The sequence below is a fragment of the Periophthalmus magnuspinnatus genome, chromosome 18 (genome assembly GCF_009829125.3).
Source record: "Periophthalmus magnuspinnatus isolate fPerMag1 chromosome 18, fPerMag1.2.pri, whole genome shotgun sequence".
Taxonomy (NCBI): domain Eukaryota; kingdom Metazoa; phylum Chordata; class Actinopteri; order Gobiiformes; family Gobiidae; genus Periophthalmus; species Periophthalmus magnuspinnatus.
In genome coordinates, this window is record NC_047143.1 from 18,860,184 (window position 1) to 18,882,304 (window position 22,121).

Genomic DNA, 22,121 nt, shown 5'->3' on the forward strand with positions numbered 1-22,121 from the left:
TCCTTTTGAAATGGTCTCTAGTCTCCCAATTGTAAACACAGATACCGGAAGAACACACATTTGGATTATTTGTTCATGGAGTGTTTTATTAAATATGAAATGCTCTGACAGAAGGTGTTATGGTTAGGCCAAGTGTATGGGCAGCAGCTAACAGCTGGTCAAGCAGGCATCTTAATACAGTACTTGTCTACACAGGAACAACAACATCACAATCTTCTCAAGTCATATTTAGAGAGGGCTTAGTCATCTCTAACGCAAGTCACTTAGGGAGCAGTACAGCAGAATGACAGGAACATGCTACACACACTATGGTTACATTCAGCGATGAAAAGGACTTCAACATTTAGATAAGAAGAAATGTTGGTCACAGTGCAGCTCTGATGCCAGGAAGACATGGGTTTAGCTAAGACTTGAGTATGGAGGTTCAGAGTACTGCCGTCAGCCTTGGTACTTCAGTAGTTCTGGTAGAGAAGTTTGAGGTGAATAAATACAGTATGACCGCCCTCTGTTCAAATCCAGACTAAACTCCAAGGCCAGTGTGAAATAAGGTGTTACGTAAAGTGACAAAATGCAATGACGGAAAGAAATTAGACAACTAGGGGTGCTTTCACACTACAACACCTCAAAATCGGAAGTAAACCTGGAACTAAGATAATCACGAAACCTACATTAGCACCAAACAAGGACAAGTATGACTGCACCCCAAGGCTACATCCACACCACTGCATCTCAATCATTAAAAACTAATATAAAAAGGTATATATTATTTATTCATCTCTATTCTACACTTGAAATGCTAAAACCTTTAAAACCTACATTTTATTATCTTGTCATAAAGGTGCATTTATCATTAGGACAATAGTGATAATAATTATTTTAATATGAAATACATTGGTGAGGAAATAGCCTTGAACAAACTCATACAGTGAATGAAAACTAAGAAAATGCTACAGTACAGTGAAAACAGCTACGAGTTCTCAGTCATGGTTTATCCATTGTAGACTACACCAGCGGCCCACTTTAGCGCGGGTCGTCGGGGGCAGCAATCTTCTCCAGGCTGGGTTCCATACCCCAGATCTCCCGGGCGTACTGCGCGATGGTGCGGTCACTTGAGAATTTGCCAGAGCCTGCGATGTTACGGATGACTTTCTTGGCCCACTCTTTAGGGTTCTATTCAAAAGATGACATAACAATGAGACAAAAAACCCTATGACATTGTGAACACAGCCTAATAATTAAAAGGCAGGAGCCTATATAGTGCTATAGGAAATTCACTGTTTTTGAAAGAAATATGTAACTTGTGATCTACAAATGACAATGACATCTTTGAGGTTGAATAATGGGCCTCACTTCCTGAAGCTATAATGAAAAAAAGCGTCATCTTAGGTCCTTGCTGTGCTGACCGACAGAATTCTGACTCGCGCTCCAGCACTATTTTAAAGTGTTTGTATGTGGTGTGCTTGCTTAGACAAAGTAGTTGTATGCAAACAGGCTGCAGTCATTAAACTGGAGCAGCTATTTAATCAAAATGAATATTTTGTATCTAGAATTTAATATACCCGCTCAAACACCATCAAGATGGAACATTAGACCCCTTTTTGAGAGACTAATTGCAGCAAAGACTAATGCTGGAGAAATGCACATTGGTTATAAAGAGGCAACAGTAGCAATTGAGTAGAAGTATTTCCCCCCTCCAGGTCATCAGTGGTGACAAGCCTGTGAGTTATTGGCTAGAAAATGCAACAGGCAAACTTACTTTGTAGAGAGCGCTGACTTTATCCTGGCACTTTATGTAATCCTCGTAGTCTGCAAAGACCTTGAATCTGTCGAAGCAGACCACATATTACCCCACAGAGACGGCTACATAGATGACAAAGTTAGCACCAACAACCAACACGCTCGCTCACTGCCAAGCCTCACCTGTCATGGTGCATAAGCATGTTCACCAAGTCTTTGAAGAGGTCAGGCTGGTTTGGACTGAAGAAGCCCCCAGAGATTTGGTCCATAGCCTGCTTCAGCTCAGGGATGCGGTTGTAATAGGACATGGCGTCATATCTGAACAGGAAGGCAAAAGTTGAAGTATGTTTGCTCAAGTTTCATTGAGGTCCTACCCATACATTGTTTAGAATCCCAGTCTACTGCTTACCTTCATTATTCATTAGCCCATGTCTAGGACTTTGGACTTTAATATTGTTTTTCTCTCATTGAAACTGACTACACACTAATTGTCATACATACAATAAAATCTTTGCTCCTTTCAGCTATATCTATCTATCCATCTATATAAACAACAAACAAAAGCAAGTTAAAATGTAAATGTTTTATAGTAATAGTAATGTAGTAAATCATTTATTCACCCTTTCTTGTCCATTTCCTCTACATCATGGACCTTCATGCCAAAAATGAAGAGATTCTCTTCTCCGGCCTCCTCTGCCATCTCCACGTTGGCTCCATCCATAGTGCCAATGGTGAGGGCTCCGTTCAACATGAACTTCATGTTTCCAGTTCCAGAGGCCTCAGTGCCAGCTGTGGAGATCTGCTCCGACAGGTCTGCTGCAGGAATTACTACAAAAAAAACACAGACATTTAATGAAGTTGAAAATGTAGTCTTGCATAGAAATATTTCTCATAAAAATCTCAAAAATAATTTCCAAGGACAAAAACACATTTAGAAGTCCAGTTAAAAATAAATTGGCAAAGTTTTTCTATACAGATTATTTGTACACATGGCATGTGGATTAATGCGCTGCCAGTGGATTATTGCACTGGACATTGCTGCCTTAGAACAGTAAAACCATGGCATAAACTTGCAGATTCACCTTTTTCAGCCAGAGTGACACGGTAGTTCTCCAGGAAGATGACCTTCAGCCGGTCTCCTACAATGGGGTCGTTGTTGATGATGTCTCCGATGGAAGTGATGAGTTTGATGATCATCTTGGCAGTGTGGTATCCTGGCGCCGCCTGTGGGGATACAGAGCAAGTGTCAAATACACAGGGAGCATGTGAAGTTTTACATAGTGTGTCATAACAGGGTGAAATGGGAAAATGTAATAAGGGGTATTTTACTTCTATGGGATATTAGTTGCCAACACATAACATAACATATTTAGATCACCATGTTACCCTTTATTGTTTTGAAAATACTATATTCGTCAAAAACATATGCTTAATAAGTTTCAGTTTTGTTTTTGACACTCTGACCCTCCATTCCCATTGCTCTCCATACTCACTCCCCCTTCAGAGCACTATTAAATTACAGTAGGCATGCATTCCGCTAAAGAAACTGCTGTACATTGCATGAGGGTTGTGATGTTTTTGTGTATTCTTTTGTGTCATACTTTTGGATATTTATCGAAAATTGCCGTGAGGGATCATGGGTGCCGTAGGCTTGTGGGTTGAGAACTTGACAGAATTAATAGGGCATAGGAGAGATCACCAAATTACTCAAACATGCATGAATGACAACCAATACCTCAGGCATGTTTTTGATGGACATTATAACATGGTAGAAAGTTCCAAAAAGTATAAAATACTCCCTCTTTAGATAGAGGTGAAATCAATTTAGTTAGTTGCCAAGAAGGAAAGAACAGAATATTGTAGTGAAAACAATAAAATGGCATTTTTAATTTCATCTTGCCAATTTGTTTCAGCAAGATTTAATTTCATGATAACATATTTTGAATAGAGGTCACCCATTACACTCTAAAAGGGATCATTTTACTGTCAGTTGACAAGGGCTAGGTACCCTTCAATTTCTGCAAATACACATTTCCGCTATCTGAAGACAATAATTTGTTGTTTAAATCCTTCAAGACTACAAGGGGCAACTGAACTACATAGCCTCACTGGCAGCAGGTGAATATGGACCAGTGGATTCACTCCGCCACTGCATCCAACAGATCAGTGGGTGTATGCAAAACAATGTAATGGAAATTTAAATATTGTGTCATTATTTTACCTTTTAGAAATCACATGGTCTCGTAACTAAAACTAATTTGGTTTGGTTGTCAAAGACAGTGTTTGAAAAACCTTTCGGTGGCTAGACTTGTTAAGATGCGTTGTAATGCAAGTGAAAGTAGATGCAACCAGACCATACAGTCGGCCTTCAATCCCTCCTTAGTGACCCCCTGAGGGGACCCAGCTCACGAATGTCTTCAGGAGCTGGTCTGACCACACCTCAGCAGAAGTACCACACTCCCTCCCCTGAAGTGTTCCACACCTAGTATTGTTTCTACTCCACATGCTACTTCACACCTTGTATTGTCTCTACTCCAAATGTTACCTCCTGAGGGGAACCGGCTCCTGAATGTCTCCAGGAGCTGGACTGACCACCCCTCAATGGAAGTGTCACATGCTTACTTTGAAATGTATGTCCTCTGGTCATCTCAACCTATATAAACTGGGTGCTTTCCAGCATTCGGGGGCTGACATAAAGGGGAGATGCTGTCGGACCCATTTCTTACAAGAAATAAACTCTTGTCTATGCTTCAACATTCATCAGAGCCTGCAAAAGGAGTCTTATTTCCACAACAACAACTTTCTCCAGCTAAACTCAGATAAGACAGGTCATAGTCTTTGGATAAAAAAGAAACAAAGAGAAAGTATCAGTAGTCACTTCCAGTCTCACCCTCTCTCTCTCTCTAAAACCTTCAAATCTAATGGACTTAGACTTGAACTTCAACCACATCAAAACAATAACATCTGCAGCTTTCTACCGAAAAATAAAAGGTATACTGTGAAAACCAGACTTGGAGAGACTTATCCATGCATTTGTCTCCAGTAGGTTAGACTACTGTAATGGCCTACTCACTGGCCTTTCCAAAGGAGGGTTAAGACAGCTGCAGTACATCCAGAACATTGCTGCTCGGATCCTGACTAAAACCACGAAGTATGAGCACATAAGTCCTGTGCTCAGGGACTGGCTTCCTGTTGCTCAGAGAATGGACTTTAAAGCAACTCTGCATGTGTACAAGTCTCCCCGTGGCCTAGCACCAAAGTACATCTCCAACCTGATAGTGCCATATGAACCATCTCACACTGAGGACTTCAGGGGCCGGCCTCCCGCTGGTGCCCAGAGTCAGGACTAAACATGGGGAATCAGCATTTCAGTTTTACACAGCTAACCTGATGATGTGAGGCAGGCCTTTAATTCTACACTCTTCTGTTTTATTGTTAATTTTATGATGATTACTTGTGATTATTTATGTTTTGATATGTTATATTGTGATTTTAATGTCTTTCTTATTCTGTAAAGCACTTGTGTACAAATTGTGCTTTACCTTTCCTCCAATCATGATAGTTCTGGGGGTCCACTTTTTCTGTGGTTCCTTCTTGATGCCTGGAAAAATAAAAAGCCTTTTGATTTCAAGCTTAAGTAGATAATACCATTATGACTATGAAAGACTCGTTCTTACGGTTATAAAATGTGATGATGTGCAGGCAGTTGAGCAGCTGCCTCTTGTATTCGTGGATCCTCTTCACTTGAACATCGAACATGGACTCAGGGTTTATTTTGACCTTGTAGTGTTCTTCAAGGTGAGCAGCAAACTTCAGCTTGTTCTCCTACAATTTATGAAGATGATTATTAACACAAATTTTAAATGTAATAAGAACACAGGTAATTTTCCAAACGTACTTGTTTCACTTTAGTTACATCAGCGATTAAAGAGTCATCATTCACAAAGTTCAAAAGCTCCTTGAGTTGATCCAGGTCCCGAATGTAATCTTCACCAATTCTCTAGGAAAGAAAATACTAGTTATTTTAAGGGCAATAATGTTGTGGAATTTTCATCCCCTGCATAGTCATAACAAGGACACTTTCTATCTATTCCATGCATGAGTGGAGTCAAACTGTTACAGAATTTGCCCTCCTCCAGCACAATCAGTTAACTTTGTCTACACACCTTGTGTTATGCTATGCACTTCTCATTATATTTCAGTCACTTTATCTCTGAACTGGCATTCTTGGCCATTACTTAAACTTTGTTAGTCTATTCAAGTCTAAACTTCCACACAAGGGGGTTCAAGTAATGGCTGAGTTCTGTACTGGTAAATACAATTCTGCCACATTGAAACAGACATTCTCCTGCCCATCTTTACAACACTCGGAACTGATAGTAACATAGTATTTGTTAGGACAACACTTATTTTTCCATTTCTGCTTGTTGAAAACAGTCTTTACTTTTGTTTTTTTATGCTTACCTCAGCAATAACTTCTGCAAGACCAGGGTTGCACATGACCAGCCAGCGCCGTGGGGTGATGCCATTGGTCTTGTTCTGGAACTTGTCAGGGTCCACCTCATAGAAATCTTTGAACCTGAACAAGGGAACCAAAATTAGATATTGGAGTAAAAATATCATCTGTGCCAAATTGTGGCATATTTACACTGTGTTTTTGATTATCTCCGAGTGGATGCGGGCTACTCCATTCACAGCATGGGAACCAACAATGCACAGGTGAGCCATGTTGATTTTCTTGACATCCCCTTCCTCAATCAGTGACATTCTACGAAGGCGGTCAAAGTCCCCAGGAAACAGTTTACCAATACGCTGTTAAAAGACAAGTATAAGTTTAGGAAGACTGTGGTACAGTGGAGGACATATTTTGTGTTGGTAATTTTGTATTAGTATAGTAAACTATAACATGCATATATCATAAATTTGACATTTTGTCCTTTGTAAACTAAGTTATTGGTCAAAAACAATTTGCCAACAGAAACCGGTCCATTGGCTTTCAGTTTAAAACTGCTGAACTGGAAGGTCCCAGCAGTGGCGTTTCACCGTAGCAAGCAGCAGATTTTCATATACATGTTTCTATTGTTGAAAAATTACTGATACATCTAGAGTTCAGAAATGTCAGACATTTTTTAAATATTCACAAGTAAGCATTGCTCTAAAAAAACTCAAATGCAAAACAATACAGTATACAATACAGTGAAGACCTCTTTTTCCCTTACCTCCATGTGCCGTCTGTTGATCTCATATATGATTTCGAGGTGACGAGGGAGCAGGTTTTGGAAGAGGTCCACAGGCCATCGCTCCAGAGCCTCAGGCAGCACCGTGTGGTTGGTGTAGGCACAAGTACGAACCACAATGTCCCAGCTCTGAGATGAAAAGCATTGCACAAAATTATTTCTATATTATGATTTTAGTGGATTTATGTGTCATACCTTTTCCCAAGAGAGTTTTTCCTGGTCAACTAGTATCCTCATCAGCTCAGGGATGGCCATAGCAGGGTGGGTATCATTCAGCTGGATGGCAACCTAAATAGAACAAAAGCAGAAAGCCAAGATAATGAATTACACAAGTCGCATTCAATAGATGTACAACACCAATATTTGTCAAGTGAGAACAGGGTTCTCACACGTCTGACCCCAAAGTGAACTTCTCTAGACATTACAAAACATCAATGGTCAATTTCCTTTTACAGTAATTAATTCTGTAAAGCTACTTTGATCAGACTCCCTCAGTATTGGTGGTTGTTAATGTAGCAAGTCCATACTTGTGTGTCTGAATGTGTAGCATGCGTGGGAATAGACTTTTCAATGCATCCGACAGGTATTAGTGGATTTCCCTTAACATATATTTTGATACACAGTAGCTATAATAAAAAGATATGAGCTACAAGTTTCAGTTCAAATAGTTGTACCTTGTCTGGCAGGGTTGACATGTCCAAACGCACAAACTCAGTAGAGCCAAACTTTGATGCCTTGAATCTGCGGATGATGTCCTGAAGAGTGGCTGCTACAACAAAGTACTCCTGTTTCAGACGCAGCTCCTTCCCCTCAAAGAACTGCAATACAAAATCCAGACACATTAGAAATTCAGCCTTTCATTATAGGTTTCATTCTAGAATTTAACCATCTGATAATTTCAGATGGAAGGCAGATAAGACAAACTTGTTTTTGAAACTTATGATCACTGGGTCAAACTAAAATGTTACGCATGGTGCTCTTCCAAGGATCCAGGGGGTAAGTAGTAGTAGTAAAAGAAAATAGAATAAGATCTGTGGCACTCTGACTAAATAAAAGGACATTTATTATAGGGCAGACGTAAAGCAAATTGATTTTTTCCCCCCGAAAAGGTAGTAAACTTGAAAACTACCGCATCATGCCCTCACAAGGTGGAATAGAGAATTAAGAGCTCTGGAGATGTAGACACACTAATATACAATATTAAACCTGTGTAAATGAAACAAAACACAACTCCAACACAACTTTTTGAGGAGGTAACAGCATTATAACATGGCTTAAAGCTCACAAGACTCAGTTTTGCGTAATACAGGACTTTTAGATATAGGGTCAAACATATGCTCACGTTGTCATTAGGGTAGAGGACTCTGGAGATGTTCTCAGCTAGATTTCTGTCCAGTACAGCTTGGATGTAACCGCCAACATTGACTGTGGAAAGAAAGTCATCAACTTTTTAAGCATTTACACTTTAAGTTGGGGGCAGGTGAGGGGCAACTCTTTTATTGAAAAACAAACTTGCAAATAAACTTACAGTCCTTAAGATTGAAATCACAAGGAGCTTTGGCAGACCACAGCCTCATGGTGTTGACGATGTTATTTCTGTATCCAGGGACAGGGGTGTCATAAGGCAATGCCAGAACCACCTAAGAAATTTAAACGGATTGATAAACGTCATAAAAGTAATTGATGCATGAAACCAAATCATTTCGGACTTAGCATGTATGACTTCTGATATAATATTATACTGTATACCTGTGTGTCGACCCATTTGACACCCTCATCTGTGTGCTCCACTCGGCCATAGAAGTGGACTGGCCGCATGTACTCAGGGCGAGCCTTCTCCCAGGGGTTCCCATAACGCAACCAATCATCAGCCTCCTCCACCTGAGCACATAGATGGTTGCTAGAGTAACAGTCTTATCTTTTGTCTATGTGTGAGGTACAGCATAGGATTTCAATGTGAGCATATAAAAGTATTCTAAATTCAAAAGAGTCACGCTCAACATGATTACTAAAACTACGACGGTAGGTCCAGGGAACTACAGCCCTATTTTATGCACCCACTGTTATTAAAATGGCTCAACCGGGGCAATGCATTGTTTTGCTGCCAAAACAAGCAGACAGCCATTGTGCGAGATCATGTTACAGGTAGCCTGAGATGACCCACATTTGGCTCCACTGGCCTTCAAAGAATCTTACTGTTTAACTGAATATTGGTGATGCTAAACATTATTATACTTTTGAATAATTTAATACATGGTGGAGGTGAAGAGAACAAGCTAAAAATAACATTGCATAAATGGAGACTAATTTAGGTGGTTGGCTAGCATTAGCTAATTCTTTTCAGTAACATCTTGTCCATATATAGTAGTGTCCATTTTTCTGATACAAGTTGCACGTACCGTATTTTCCGGGCTATACATTGCTCCGGAGTATAAGTTGCACCAGTGAAAAAAAAAGCATAATAATGAAGAAAAATAAACATAAGCACTGGACTATAAGTTGCTTTTTGGGGGAAATTTATTTTACAAAATCTGAGACCAAGAACAGACATTTTGTCTTTAAAAAGCAAGTTATAATAATAATAAAATAGAGAGCAACAAGCTGAATAGCAGTACAGCACGCTAACATACCATATTTATATTTATTCAGCAATATGAAGCAGGCAACGAACTGAATACCTGTCTGGCATGTTAATGTAAGTTAATATAATTTCACATACAAGTCGCACCTCTGGCCAAACTATGAAAAAAGTGCTACTTATAGTCCAGAAAATACAGTACACAAAAATGTGAAAGTACTGGCAAGTTCTGTAATTGGTATGTTGGTAGTGAATACAACAATTTCTATGGTGTACACTATATCACCACCAAGCCAACGTACCTGCCAGCCGTTAACAATTTTTTGGTTGAAAATTCCAAATTCGTAGCGAATGCCATAGCCATATGCTGCCAGACCCAAAGTAGCCATTGAATCCAGGAAACAAGCTGAGGAAAAAGACAGTAAAATGGTTATTTAGAGAAATGCAAACAATTTGAAACGTTAGCATTATTTAGATTCATATTACGTACCTGCAAGCCGACCAAGCCCACCATTGCCGAGACCAGCATCTTCTTCAATGTCCTGTAGTTCCTCCATATCAAGCCCAAGCTGTTAGGAGATTTTAAATATTTCAGATATAACATAATTATCATTGCCTTTTTAAGTTGAGTCAACCATTTTTACTTCTACCCTTGATCCTTTGCTTTACCTGGTAGGTGGCTTCATCACATGCGTTCTCCAGGGCCAGGTTGACCATAGTATTCTGCAGAGTGCGGCCCATGTAAAACTCCAGGGAGATGTAGTAGACGCGCTGTAAGAATATCCCTAGTTAGTCACAGACATTAAAACTATATCAATAGCCTCTTTCTATTATTAATTTCCTCCTGTTTCATTCCCTATACATAATCACTTATTGTGATGAATAAAAACAAAGATTTTTTGTAAAAACATTCCATGGATTGTCGAGGCGATTCTAAAAATAAAACAACACATGCTCCACTTGAAGGTCTTTAACCTTCAAGTGAAGCATAACCCCAATATATATGGAAAGAACAACAGCTGATAGGGTCAACAACATGTCAGTTATGAATGGCATTCAGTCAAATGTTTTTTTGCAAGTGTTTCTCCCAAATTTATAGTTTACAGTGTTACAATGTATCTTGCTTCTTATGTTGAGTTTAAATTGTATGATGCTTCGGAACACCTATAGAATTGTGACATAGCGAGACAGAAATCAATAAAAAAATACAGCCTTTTCCAATGCACTCTGTGAACACTCCAAATCTCATCAATATTATAGTACATTTACAAAGGCAAACCCACCAGCTAAGTGTACTTTGATAGAGAACTAGCACAACTTAGTGATGTGGGCAGTTCCTCTTAAAAAGAAATTTTAAAAGATATTTTAATCTACATCAATTAGAAGACCTAAATTTGGTGTAAGTAATAATAATAATAATAATAAATTTTATTTGTATTGCACTTTAAATTTCAAAGAAATCTCAGAGTGCTACAGACACAGAAAAAAAACATACAAAAACACTACAAATCAGAAAAGGCAATAAGTATAAAAAGACATTACAATTTACATTCGCAAACATTAAATAGTTAATAGTAGTAGCACTAACAGTTAAAAGTCATAAAACTTAATAAGACTTTTAAAAAAAGAATGCCTTAAGGCCTTTTTTAAAGGCCTCAACACTTTGTGGTGCCCTCAGAGACTCTGGAAGGGCATTCCACAAACGAGGGGCAGCAGCCTGAAAGGCCCTGTCTCCCATAGTGGAGAGTCTGGTCCTAGGCTGGTGGAGGCAGTGAGTGGTGGATGAGCGGAGATTGCGTGAGGTCGTATGTGGGGTGAGGAGCTCTGTGAGACAGGCAGGGGCAGTTCCATGGATGCACTGGTAGGTGAGGAGGCAGATTTTGAAGTGTATCCTAGACTGGATAGGCAGCCAATGAAGTGAGTGGAGAAGAGGGGTTATGTGGTCATATTTGCACCTCCTCGTCAGGATCCTGGCAGCACAATTCTGGATGTGCTGGAGCTTCTGCAGGCTCCTGCCGGGGATCCCGATGAGGAGGGCATTACAATAGTCAAGCCTAGAGGAGACAAAGGCATGGATCAGCTTTTCAGCATCTGACTGGGAGAGGGAGGGGCGGAGTTTGGCGATGTTTTTGAGGTGAAGGAAGGAGACTTTGGAAAGGTGGCGTATGTGGTTTTCAAAGGATAAGTGTGAGTCAAATTTGACTACTAAGTTTGTGACAGAGGAGGACAGGGGAATGTTGTGGTCAAAGACAAGAATACTTGAAATGGAGGTTGACTGGATCTGGTGGGGAGTTCCGATGAGAATGGCCTCAGTTTTGCTGCTGTTTAACTGGAGAAAGTTGTCTACCATCCATGCCTCTATCTCCTCCAGGCAAGCGTGTAGAGGAGATGGCAGGGCTGAGGGGGATGTGGTGTCCATTTTCATGTAAAGCTGAGTATCGTCTGCGTAACAGTGAAATTAAACTTTATATTTATTGATGATCTGACCGAGTGGGAGCATGTAAATTGTAAAGAGTGTTGGGTCAAGAACCGACCCTTGCGGAATTCCACAGGTGACGGTGTGGGGGAGTGATTTGGCCAGCCCCAAGGCCACATACTCTGTTCTCCCAGAGAGATATGACTGAAACCAGCCAAGGGGGATATCTGACAGTCCGATTATAGTCTGGAGTCGATTGAGCAGAATATTGTGGTCCACAGTATCAAAAGCGGCTGACAAGTCAAGCAGAATGAGGAGTGATGGTGAGCCCTGGTCCGTAGTCATAAGTAGATCATTCATGACTCGGACCAGGGCTGTCTCTGTGCTGTGTGCTGACCGGAAACCAGACTGAAACTTCTCATACAGATTGTGAGCAAGGAGATGACTGTGAAGTTGGGCAGCGATTAACTTTTTCTGTAACTTTAGACAAAAAAGGTAGGTTGGAGATGGGCCGATAATTTGCCAGATTTTCAGGGTCTAGTGAAGGTTTTTTCAAATGAGGGTGGATAACAGCAGTTTTGAGGGCTGGGGGCACCTGACCAGATTGTAGCGACATGTTTATAATTGCAGTAATTAATGGACTGATGACTGAGATGTTAGGGACTGATGACTGAGATGTTAATTCAGATTTCTAGGATCATACAAAGCACAAACCATCTCAAGTCATAACAGCCTGGCCTAAATAAAACAGGGTAGTGATGCCATACAGGGAAGAAACGGCCGGCTTGCACAGGTCCTCTAATGCTGCTGACAGTGCCACTATAAGCACAATGTAGACTCTTGAGAAAAACAAAAGTTAAAATAACACCATTTGTAATGAAACAACTCTGTCCTAGAACAATACTGTAAGAGTAAGGTCCAGAGGAGAATCTGTGGGTTAATTAGTTCAAACTTTTCACCATATAATCAATTGTCTCTTGGCATGCCTATTATCAACATGGACTGTTCCAAGTGGGCATACAGTCTCCTTTACTGAGAATCCTTCTCAATAAAACTGAAGTGCTGTCTGTCTTGACAACTACCTGAAACTGAGATCCAGGCAGGGAAAGTAGCTTAATGTGGCTTAACCATGTAGCCATTTTGTGATGCACTCTGCACTGGCTCAGTAGGGATGCAGAGCACGTACTGTGGTCGTTACGTAATGATCATTTTAACTACCAGTTGAGTCTTGTTGATGTGAGAACTACAAGTTTGTGGTGTGCGTAGGTTTAACATTTTCACGTGTAGTCTGGAGAAGCGTCATTCACAGAAGAATAGATCAAGGTTAGAAATCCGGATGTACGGATGTTACGTAACTGGCAGATAGTCAGAACCAGAGACTGGACTGTCCGAAATCCCTCAAGTTCACACGCTGTGCTGTGAGCACACACGAACGCAGCTCTATTATGACTATAAAAGGGTATCACAAGTGCCCGAGACACTAGGCCGTCGTACACTGTGTGCGCGTGCATGAACTATGATACTGCAGTAATGTCCACATCCCTCCTGTGTCCCCTGCTCAGCTGCGCGCGCACGAGTGTGTGTGTGCATGTGTGTATACAAGCCCCAGACTCATGTCCTGGACTGCGGCATCGGCAAGCGCTTACTTTTGGGTCCTTCTCGTAATAGTGTTGCTGGGTCCGGATCCAGCGGCCCACCAGATGATCCCGCACCGTGTTGGCCAGGGCAAAGTAGTAGTCTCTTTTGGTGGCGACATTTCGGTCTTTCACCAGGGTAAAATGGAGGTGTCGGTTGAAATTAGTTTTCAGGTCTGCAACGTTTTCTACTCCCGCCAGGCCGCGGACGGAAATCTGCTTCCTCTTGTCGTGGTCGGTGAGCGGCTTGGCCATACTGAGACTGATGGACACCCACAGAAACTACTGTAAGTTCACCTGGAGCTGGAGTCTGCACTGCCTCTTTCCTCTTGCTCTTGAGTGCTCACGGTTGGTGGGATGGGCCGTCCCTGCCTCCTTTTTAAGTCACGTAGCCACGGTCAAGCTGGAGAAGCGTCAGACGTCAGTTTGTGTTCCGGTACAAATTAAAGCACGTCATTGAATCAACCAATTTCAGCGCACTTTTATGACTGCTGGTGTTAAAATATTGTGAAGGGGGTGTGTGCGGTTCATGTATGCAGTCATGTTTTAGCAAACATTACTCTTTCAGGCTGGGATGTCATTCAGTTAATCGGACAGCGAGATCAAAAATGTTGCTAACGTAACGTATATAATTGCTTCTTTTAATCAAAAGGTATTTGTTGTCGCTCCACATACAGTATACTGCTAGGAACACTTTGTCCAAATCAAGTTGAAACCTTGATAGTCAATGGTTGAAACCTGCAGTGCGCCCCCATTAGTAAGGTCAATAAAGACAAACAGTTCAACATAATTTGAATTGAATCATTTAATACTAACCAAGCAAGATCAGCTACTAATTTACAGCCTCATAGTAAAGACCATGTGTAGTAACATGAGTAAAACATTTTATAGTCTTTAGAGAAGCTACATTGACACAGCATACAGCTCCTCAAAATTCTGTTGAGGGAAATACAGAAAAAGTCAAATATTGTTTCTGTAGCGCTGGAGCCTGGGCTTACATATGTGTATAACCAATTATCACTTTCACACTTGCTGCAATAGTCAAAAACAACAAAACATTAAAAACCAATGCAAGCTTTTTGAAAAACAAGACATTACTACTGAAGAGTTTTTCGATAGAACAGAACTTAAGTACAATTCACATTGTTTACAAAAATATTAATTTTAGTCAAATCAAAGCCAACAATGAAGGGAACACAGTTATGACAGGCGTTCCTCATGCATGCTCTTTCAGATTATAAGTGAATCCAATCAATGTGGATAATTACATTGCAAAAGTTCAGCGCGTTAGCATTACAGAACATGTATTCAAGGCCTGCTGGATTTGTATCTACATCAATATGATACGTATTCACAATATTAAAGTTGAATAAAAATAAAGCACTGTTAATGATGGTGTGAGCAGATACAAAGCTCTTCAATCACAGTCTATTGAGGAACTGCTGAACAACATGGTGCAGTTGAATGACTTAACAGTGGCAGGCTTAACTCTGGGGTGGGGGTGGAGGTGGTGCAGGGGGCATACCAAATGGGGGCATGCCCGGTACACCCATCCCCATCATTGTGACAAAGTTAGGGTCCATGGGTGGAGGCGGTGGTGGAGGGGCATACATCATGCCAGAAGAGCCAGGAGGAGGTGGAGGGGGAGGAGGTGGTGCACCTGGGGGCAGTGGAGGCTGGACTCCAGGAGGGGGTGGGACCATGGAGCTACTTCCCATGGGAGGTGGAGGCTGGGCTCCAGAGGCAGCAGGTTGCTGGGGTTGTTGCCAGGGTGGTAGACTGCCTGTGCCAGGGCTGGACGTAGTGGTGGTATCTAATGTTCCAAACACAGGTTAATGCCTTAGAAATAATCATGTTTATGATCTTGTTGATTTCACATGAGATCATTCATGCTTGACTAAATACATATTGTGCCTATATTCACCATTATGGCTACTTAGTGGTAAGGCTGTTGTAAATGAGGGTGATATGCTTTATCACATAGTTTAATGCACTCACTCTGTTGCCAGGGCATTGGTGTGCTGGTAGCCATGCTGCTGGTAGGAGGTGGGGGCGGAGCTTGCTGCTGCCATGGTGGAAGAGGTCCTGATGGGGGAGGAGGTGGCTGATTACCAGGGGGTGGAGGTGGAGGTGGCATCATGCCCATGGGTGGCGGAAGTAAACCTAAAAAGAGATGGATTTAAGTTATGCACCTTTATTTTTTTTAAAACAAAAACTGTAAAAATTCACTCACCCATGGGATGTCCATGAGGTCCTGGACCATGGCCCATTGGGGGAGGAGGGGGCTGCATCCAGGGAGGAGGCATTCCATTGGGATTTGGAGGCATAGGAGGACCTCCCATGTTGGACATGGGAGGAGGAAAGTTGTGTGGTCCACCAGGTCCCCCAGGCATGCCATGGAAGTTTCTGTTCTCTCCTGGTCCAGAGTTCATCCATGGAGGCCGGTTCTACAGAAGCACACACAAGTCTTAATGATGTGCACATACAAGTGGAACACTGTTGCACAAAAATACAAAGGTTTACAGGAGGAGCCTGATTGCTATTGGGTCCTGTAGGCCGAGGTGCGCCCCCTGGGGGACTGGTGTGTCCTCCAGATGAGGGGACAGGAGCTTCTCCCAGCTCAGCCATTAGGGACAGGTATTCTTTATCCATACGAGCTTTGTCTTGGGCAGACTGAGGTGGCTCTCCTCCAGTGGCCCTGTGAGCAGCAAAAGTGCTGGACAGAACAGAAGCAGACATTACACCTTAAGTAGTGTCCAGTAAGCTCAAAGTACTATTCTTTATGCCAGCGCTCAGTACCTGGAGTATTTGCAGTCAGAGGAGATGTGGCCTGCTCCACCACATTTGGTACACAAGGTAGTATTTGTGATGCTACGGGGCTCTGCATTCTGCCATGGGCGCAGAATCCTAGAGAAAAATATCATACCATTTGATTGACAGTTAAGGTTTAAGTGAATATGGAAGACTAACCTGTTGTCATCTTCTCTCAATGTACCATTGAGTCTGGCTAGCTCTCTCAGCTGCATCTTCCGCAGATCATTCTGATCTTCTGGAGTTTCAATGCCTTGTTTGAGAATGTTGCGGATCTGCCAAATCAAAAAGCATTAATCATTTTAAGGGACTGTATGGGCATGATAAGCACATGGAATAAAAAAGGAGAAAAGTTCACCTGCTCTACTGCCTTCTTGACATTCTCCATGGTGTTGGCAGTGACCAGAGCATGAAGAGGCTCATCTTCCCCTGGCAACATCTGCCCGTCTTTTCTGCCAACCTTCCCCTCCTTAACAGAGCCTTTCCCACGGATCATAATCTTGGCACAACACTCCTTCTCAATGTTTTTTAGTGTGTTACCTCTGTTAAAAAAGTTTAAGAGGTAAATTTGACTCAATTCTCTTTTTTCGTTATTATGGGGGTCATTCACCGTTAACTCACCGTGGGCCAATTAGCAAGCCTACAAAGTTGATTTCAGGGTATTCATCTTGAGGAATCATAACTTTGTCACTGACTCTGGTGGCAGGAGGTCTGGAATACAAACAACAAAAATAATGGCAACAAAGAAAAATAGGGATCAGAAATTTGTTCATATAATTTTGTTTCTAATAACTTTTTTTAAAAGAGTGAAAACATGCATATGAAATGCAATCATACTTATAATCAGCAGGTGGTTTGAATTCGGGGTTCAGAGCCAGCATTTCAGTGATGAGGGAGTGGCGCTCCTCTTCGATCTTCTTGCGTGTCCGATATTCTCGGGTGTTTAGCCTCTTGCCCTCGCTGTTGTAGATCGGCTCAGGAGAGGGCGACCTGAATGGTGCAGACAAAAACACAAGGCAGGTTTTATCAACACCAGAGAGAAGTGGAATAGTGACATCATATCAGAAAATCCTAGTAGCTAACTAGCTAGGCCTCAATTATTGAAAATGTTTCATCTGTACTGTCATCTTTACGTCAGAGGGTTACTATAGGAGTCAGTGCAAGAACAAGTAGGCAATATTGGAGTTAAGCACTGATTTATTATGAGCTAAAGCACTTTTCTCTCTATTAATTGTAGAAAGGGGGTAATAGTTGGAATTTAGTCTGTAATCAACAAATAACTTGGCCAATACTAAACCTGCATACAGGATTACTGGCCTGCAGGAGGAAAAGTTGGATATATTAAAAAGAAATTAAGCAAAATTTGCACCCTAAGCAGAAATGGCGGCTTTGAGCGTTTCTTGATGCTGATGTGGCGGTAGAGGTCCGGACCTCTCCTTGGATGCTGAAAACCTGTGTTGTTGCGTTACAGAGGCTCTGTACGTGAAAAAGGGTTAGGTTGACGAGGGCTAATTTGGGTTAGAGAAAAGGAATTATGATTAGATCCACCTTTTCTTAAGCTCTCCCATTAGAGAGCTCACACGTTTGCAAATGTTAAGAAAAAAGATCTTTGCTGTTTCTCTTCCAGCGGAGGCAACCTGAAACACCCCCAGTAGTTAAGGTCACATTTAGACTGGGTAGTGACTACCAATGCTGCAGCTGCAATCAGTCTAACGGTTGCTGTGAAAATATCTGATTATGATGAAAAGCTGAACAGTGTGCATACGACCGGGACGCTAGCTAACAGGGTCAACTTCAAACACTCTTCAGGGACCCACTTCCTGCTGGAACAGATCCTTTTAGTGACTAGGTTATGAGCTGGCCATGGATTTCCAGGCTGTTTTCTTCTGATGTCCAACAAACCCAATGGACAACTGAAGAGCCCCTTTCTCCTGGATGAGAGTGCTTGAAGCCATGGAAAATGCCTTAGAATTGTGCATATATTTATTTAGACCACGACAGCCCTAAATTGAGTATATAGTAATGCTCTTAAACATTGAGTCCAAACATTGGTCAGTAGACAGGGGCACAGTACAACCTCATTGTGATTTATGACTTTATGGCGTAGGCTTGAGTGAAGAAGGTAGAAACTTAATAGTCAATTGATAATGTTCAAAAATAATTCTAAATACAGTAATAACGTTTGCAAGCAGTTTGTGGTGAACTTCCTAAAGTAACTGCAGCTTAAGAGAGATTAAAACACTTAGCTAATTTGTAAAAATAAATAAAACGTTTTGTATAAAAGTTAGTGCAGTAGCCTTACATGTGCTGGGGTGTATCTGACCAACACCACATTATTAGGTGCTGTGATCAAACTACATCTCCTGCTTCTAGCAGACACAGTCATAAAGACACTGATTAGAACAATAGTTATCAATACAGATCTCTTTTTTGTCAAGCCTTCAGGAGTGTCTGGTATAAACAGGAGAATAAATGTCCGGCTTAAAAATAGTGTTTCTTATAAAGGTTTCTATATTCTACTTGTTTTAACCATTCTATATCATACACTAAACACAACAATTCCTACAGCTAACATCTAACACTAACATAGCATTAGAAATGTACAAATAAACTGTAAACTGCTTTTTCCAAAAAGTCAAGAGGATAGAGAAAGTGTTACTGTTTGTGGTTTAATCTTTTTCCGACCTGTCCTCAGGGTTAACAGGGATTCCCAGGTCTCCTGTACGCAGTTTACGAGTCAGGTCTTCAATCTGCAGTTGGACTGGAAGAATTCAGGTTAGGAAAGAAAAAACAAGGACGGAGAGAAATGTGGTTACCACAGCAACATCAGAGAGACAACGCTCTGTACATGAGCACAGTCTCAGTCATAACTCAGATCAAGACAAATGGTAAGTCAGTTAAGTACAACAACAGATTGACATCCTGATCAATTATATAGAATTATAATTCTAATGCAATAGAGTCTAAACATTAGCATGTACAGACTAAGCTCACCTGTGGCCCTAACATAGAATATCATTCAGTGATAAGACCGTGAATCCTAGAATGACCTGCCAAATGAGCCAGGAGACATCAGTCTCCAGTTTAAGTCAAGGAAATGCTCGGTCAAATTACTGACTGATTTTATATAAGAATAAAGCAGATGATAGCAGTCTCTTGCTGCACTCCACAGATGTAACAGTGAGGAGTGCAGTGTCAGAAACCATTCAAATTCTAAAAAGCAATGACAAAAAAATTAGGGTATCAGTCATCCCATGCACATCATGGATTTTGAAATTAGCTTGGTGTAATAAAATTATTAGTGATGAAAACACGCCCTGTGAACTGTGCTTGACAGAAATCACCTTAAAAAGGTTTCCTCAGAATTTTAGGGGATCTAAAAATGAGTAAAGGAACAACAGTGACAGTGTAGTAGGTACAAATGAAGGTTTACATACCATGAAAGGACAACCATTACTATGAAAACAACATCAATAACAAAGCAAGTTATTGACTAAAGGACTTATCTAGTCTAACACCACTGTGTGGGCCTGAGAAGGCAGCATGGCAGTGTTACACTGCTGCTGAAAGGCATTTGCTGTTTTAAATAACTGCATTAATTTAAAAAAATGTAACAGATATACATTTTTTTTAATTGTCTGATGTATATTTTTAATTCAGTGTCCAAACTCTAAAGTTTGAATGAACACAAGGACCTCAGTGAAGGATGGATGCCATTGAAGCAGCATTGCTCACACTTAGCCCAATAATAAAAACAGACAGACTTCAGCATGTTAGGACATAATGGATAAGTCCTCCATGCAAAGGAACAATATTGATGATGTGTGGGTGGTTCAGGCAAGACAGAGAGCAGTGACCTGCAGCTCAGGACAATTAACAGCAAGCATCTGTTTAAACTCTTGTTGCTAATGGTGCCCAATGGTATGCAAACTTTAAAAACACAGTGACATCACAAACTGCATTTTTTCTATTACATTTTACATTAGAATGTGATAATCACTCATTGAATAGGACTGCATACAAACAACAGTTGGAACATGATAAGACATTCTACAGCATTAAATTAAATTCAATCATATCTTGATTTAAGTCAGTGCCTTTAAAGAGCTCCAACTGTTGGTATTTAGCAAACAGAACATATTTATCCTCAAGTGCATCATGGGGGTAAACTTGTTATTGTGATACATCAAGAGTGCAATCACATTAATATTAGACAGATCTATGTTACAGAGGAAAGCACTGTTTTTTACCTATGTAAGCTCTCTCTTGCTCTCGCGTGAGTCCGGGTGGGATAACTGTGGGCATGCCTGGTATAATAGTCTTCTGGTCAGGTGTTTCACTGCTCCACCGGCTCCTCTTCCTCTTCTTTTGACCAAAATCTACAAAGACAGAAACACTTAACTTTCAAGATTACATCCATTTCCATGTATTTTAGTATATTACTACTGCAACTTAATCAGAATCAGAAGACTTTTATTGCCATCATCAGTGAACAGTTCACAAACTAGGAACTTACTTCGGTGATAAAGTGCAACATAAAACACAATGAATAAATACAAATACAAATAAGGGCATGCAGAAATGTGGCAATATAGACTTTGTGTTAAAAGGCAACAAACTGAACTAGATATAGCTTAGATAAAATGCATTTAATACCATTAAATTCCATTTGCTTCCACTAAAACGACCAACGTTGTATAATTGAGTTATTACAGGGAAGATGTCCGTGTAATCCCTCAGTCGTCCAGATCTGATCCATAGTAAAAACCAAAGTTAAGTCTGTCAACTGGACAATACGTTGTAGGAATGAAGACATTTCGCTGCTCATCCAAGCTGCTTCTTCAGTTTTGAAGAAGCAGTTTGGATGAGCAGCGAAATGTCTTGGATTAGTACCTTCTGTAAGCATTCATTTATCATTTTTAAAGGGAAATAATAAATACATACATGCAGAAAAGAAAACTTAATAGTTAGTTTGTTGAGCGAGATGGCTTAAATATCCAATAAGTCAAGCAAACACAATACATGATGAAATTACTTTACAATTACAAGGAGGTTCAAAGGAGGCCACAACACACATGAATTCAAACCACTAAATTACATATTGTCCCTTTAATCCCCCAACGTAGATCCTCTAGTTTAAAATACCCTACATTTATAGATCATCATTCATACATCAACGGAATAAAGTGCAAAACCTCCACGAGGCACGAGATTGTCCCCATTTTGTGACCACGCAAAGATGTAAGGGCCTCCATTTCTCACTGAGCTACATTAGCCAGATAGTGCTACAACACAAGGCGCTGATGCACAGGCATATTTTCAACATTATTTTAACACCTTACCTTGTTTGGCCATGCCGCCACCAGGAGCTCCTTGTGGTGGCTGAGAAAAGCCTGGACCGGCGTTAAACTGCGGAAAGGGCTGATTTGGCATGGGTGGCTGGAAGCCCGGTATGGACGGGAAAGATGCAGGAGGCCCTGGCGTTGGCATTAGCCCATTGCCCGCTCCAGGCCCAGCATCAAATCCTCTTTTTGCGCCAATACTAGGATGCAACTTGCCCAATGGGGTTGCATTTGCTCCAGTGGCCATTTCTAGTATTCCTAAAAAGCGTTTTCTATATGTACTTCAATTTATAGCTATACAATGAAAACAATAATAAGTCACCCTCCGTTTACCGATCCTTGTGCTATCGTAATCAAAATGGCGTA

At 41.0% G+C, this 22,121-nt stretch overlaps 2 protein-coding genes across 2 annotated transcripts; both read right to left on the bottom strand.

The window, feature by feature from the left end:
• Positions 1 to 65: 65 nt before the first annotated feature.
• Positions 66 to 13,979, bottom strand: LOC117385958 (glycogen phosphorylase, muscle form-like). The gene is made up of 20 exons (XM_033983245.2): positions 13,615 to 13,979; positions 10,222 to 10,323; positions 10,043 to 10,121; positions 9,855 to 9,958; positions 8,724 to 8,855; positions 8,503 to 8,614; positions 8,317 to 8,399; positions 7,649 to 7,792; positions 7,170 to 7,262; positions 6,957 to 7,103; positions 6,386 to 6,549; positions 6,202 to 6,316; positions 5,636 to 5,737; positions 5,415 to 5,562; positions 5,280 to 5,338; positions 2,820 to 2,961; positions 2,358 to 2,565; positions 1,921 to 2,055; positions 1,757 to 1,823; positions 66 to 1,170 (listed from the first exon to the last, which is right to left on the bottom strand). Exons 1-20 carry the CDS (start codon positions 13,855 to 13,857, stop codon positions 1,021 to 1,023), a joined length of 2,529 nt encoding a protein of 842 aa, XP_033839136.1. The 5' UTR covers positions 13,858 to 13,979; the 3' UTR covers positions 66 to 1,020.
• Positions 13,980 to 14,392: 413 nt separating this feature from the next.
• Positions 14,393 to 22,119, bottom strand: sf1 (splicing factor 1). Its single transcript, XM_033983247.2, has 12 exons — positions 21,756 to 22,119; positions 20,664 to 20,792; positions 19,099 to 19,174; positions 17,251 to 17,403; positions 17,035 to 17,124; positions 16,772 to 16,955; positions 16,573 to 16,688; positions 16,402 to 16,509; positions 16,126 to 16,318; positions 15,836 to 16,049; positions 15,601 to 15,765; positions 14,393 to 15,415 (listed from the first exon to the last, which is right to left on the bottom strand). The coding sequence occupies exons 1-12, from the start codon at positions 22,000 to 22,002 to the stop codon at positions 15,087 to 15,089; spliced, it is 2,004 nt and encodes a 667-aa protein (XP_033839138.1). The 5' UTR covers positions 22,003 to 22,119; the 3' UTR covers positions 14,393 to 15,086.
• Positions 22,120 to 22,121: the final 2 nt, after the last annotated feature.

Coding starts and splice junctions, on each gene's coding strand:
- LOC117385958 (XM_033983245.2), bottom strand. CDS start 13,857: ATGGCCAAGCCGCTCACCGACCACGACAAGAGGAAGCAGATTTCCGTC. Junction 5,563..5,635: donor ATGTAACTAAAGTGAAACAA/GTACGTTTGGAA, acceptor CATAAATTGTAG/GAGAACAAGCTGAAGTTTGC. Junction 2,566..2,819: donor TGTCACTCTGGCTGAAAAAG/GTGAATCTGCAA, acceptor TTTTTTTTGTAG/TAATTCCTGCAGCAGACCTG.
- sf1 (XM_033983247.2), bottom strand. CDS start 22,002: ATGGCCACTGGAGCAAATGCAACCCCATTGGGCAAGTTGCATCCTAGT. Junction 20,793..21,755: donor TGGCGGCATGGCCAAACAAG/GTAAGGTGTTAA, acceptor CTGTCTTTGTAG/ATTTTGGTCAAAAGAAGAGG. Junction 15,766..15,835: donor ACCTCATGGACATCCCATGG/GTGAGTGAATTT, acceptor ATCTCTTTTTAG/GTTTACTTCCGCCACCCATG.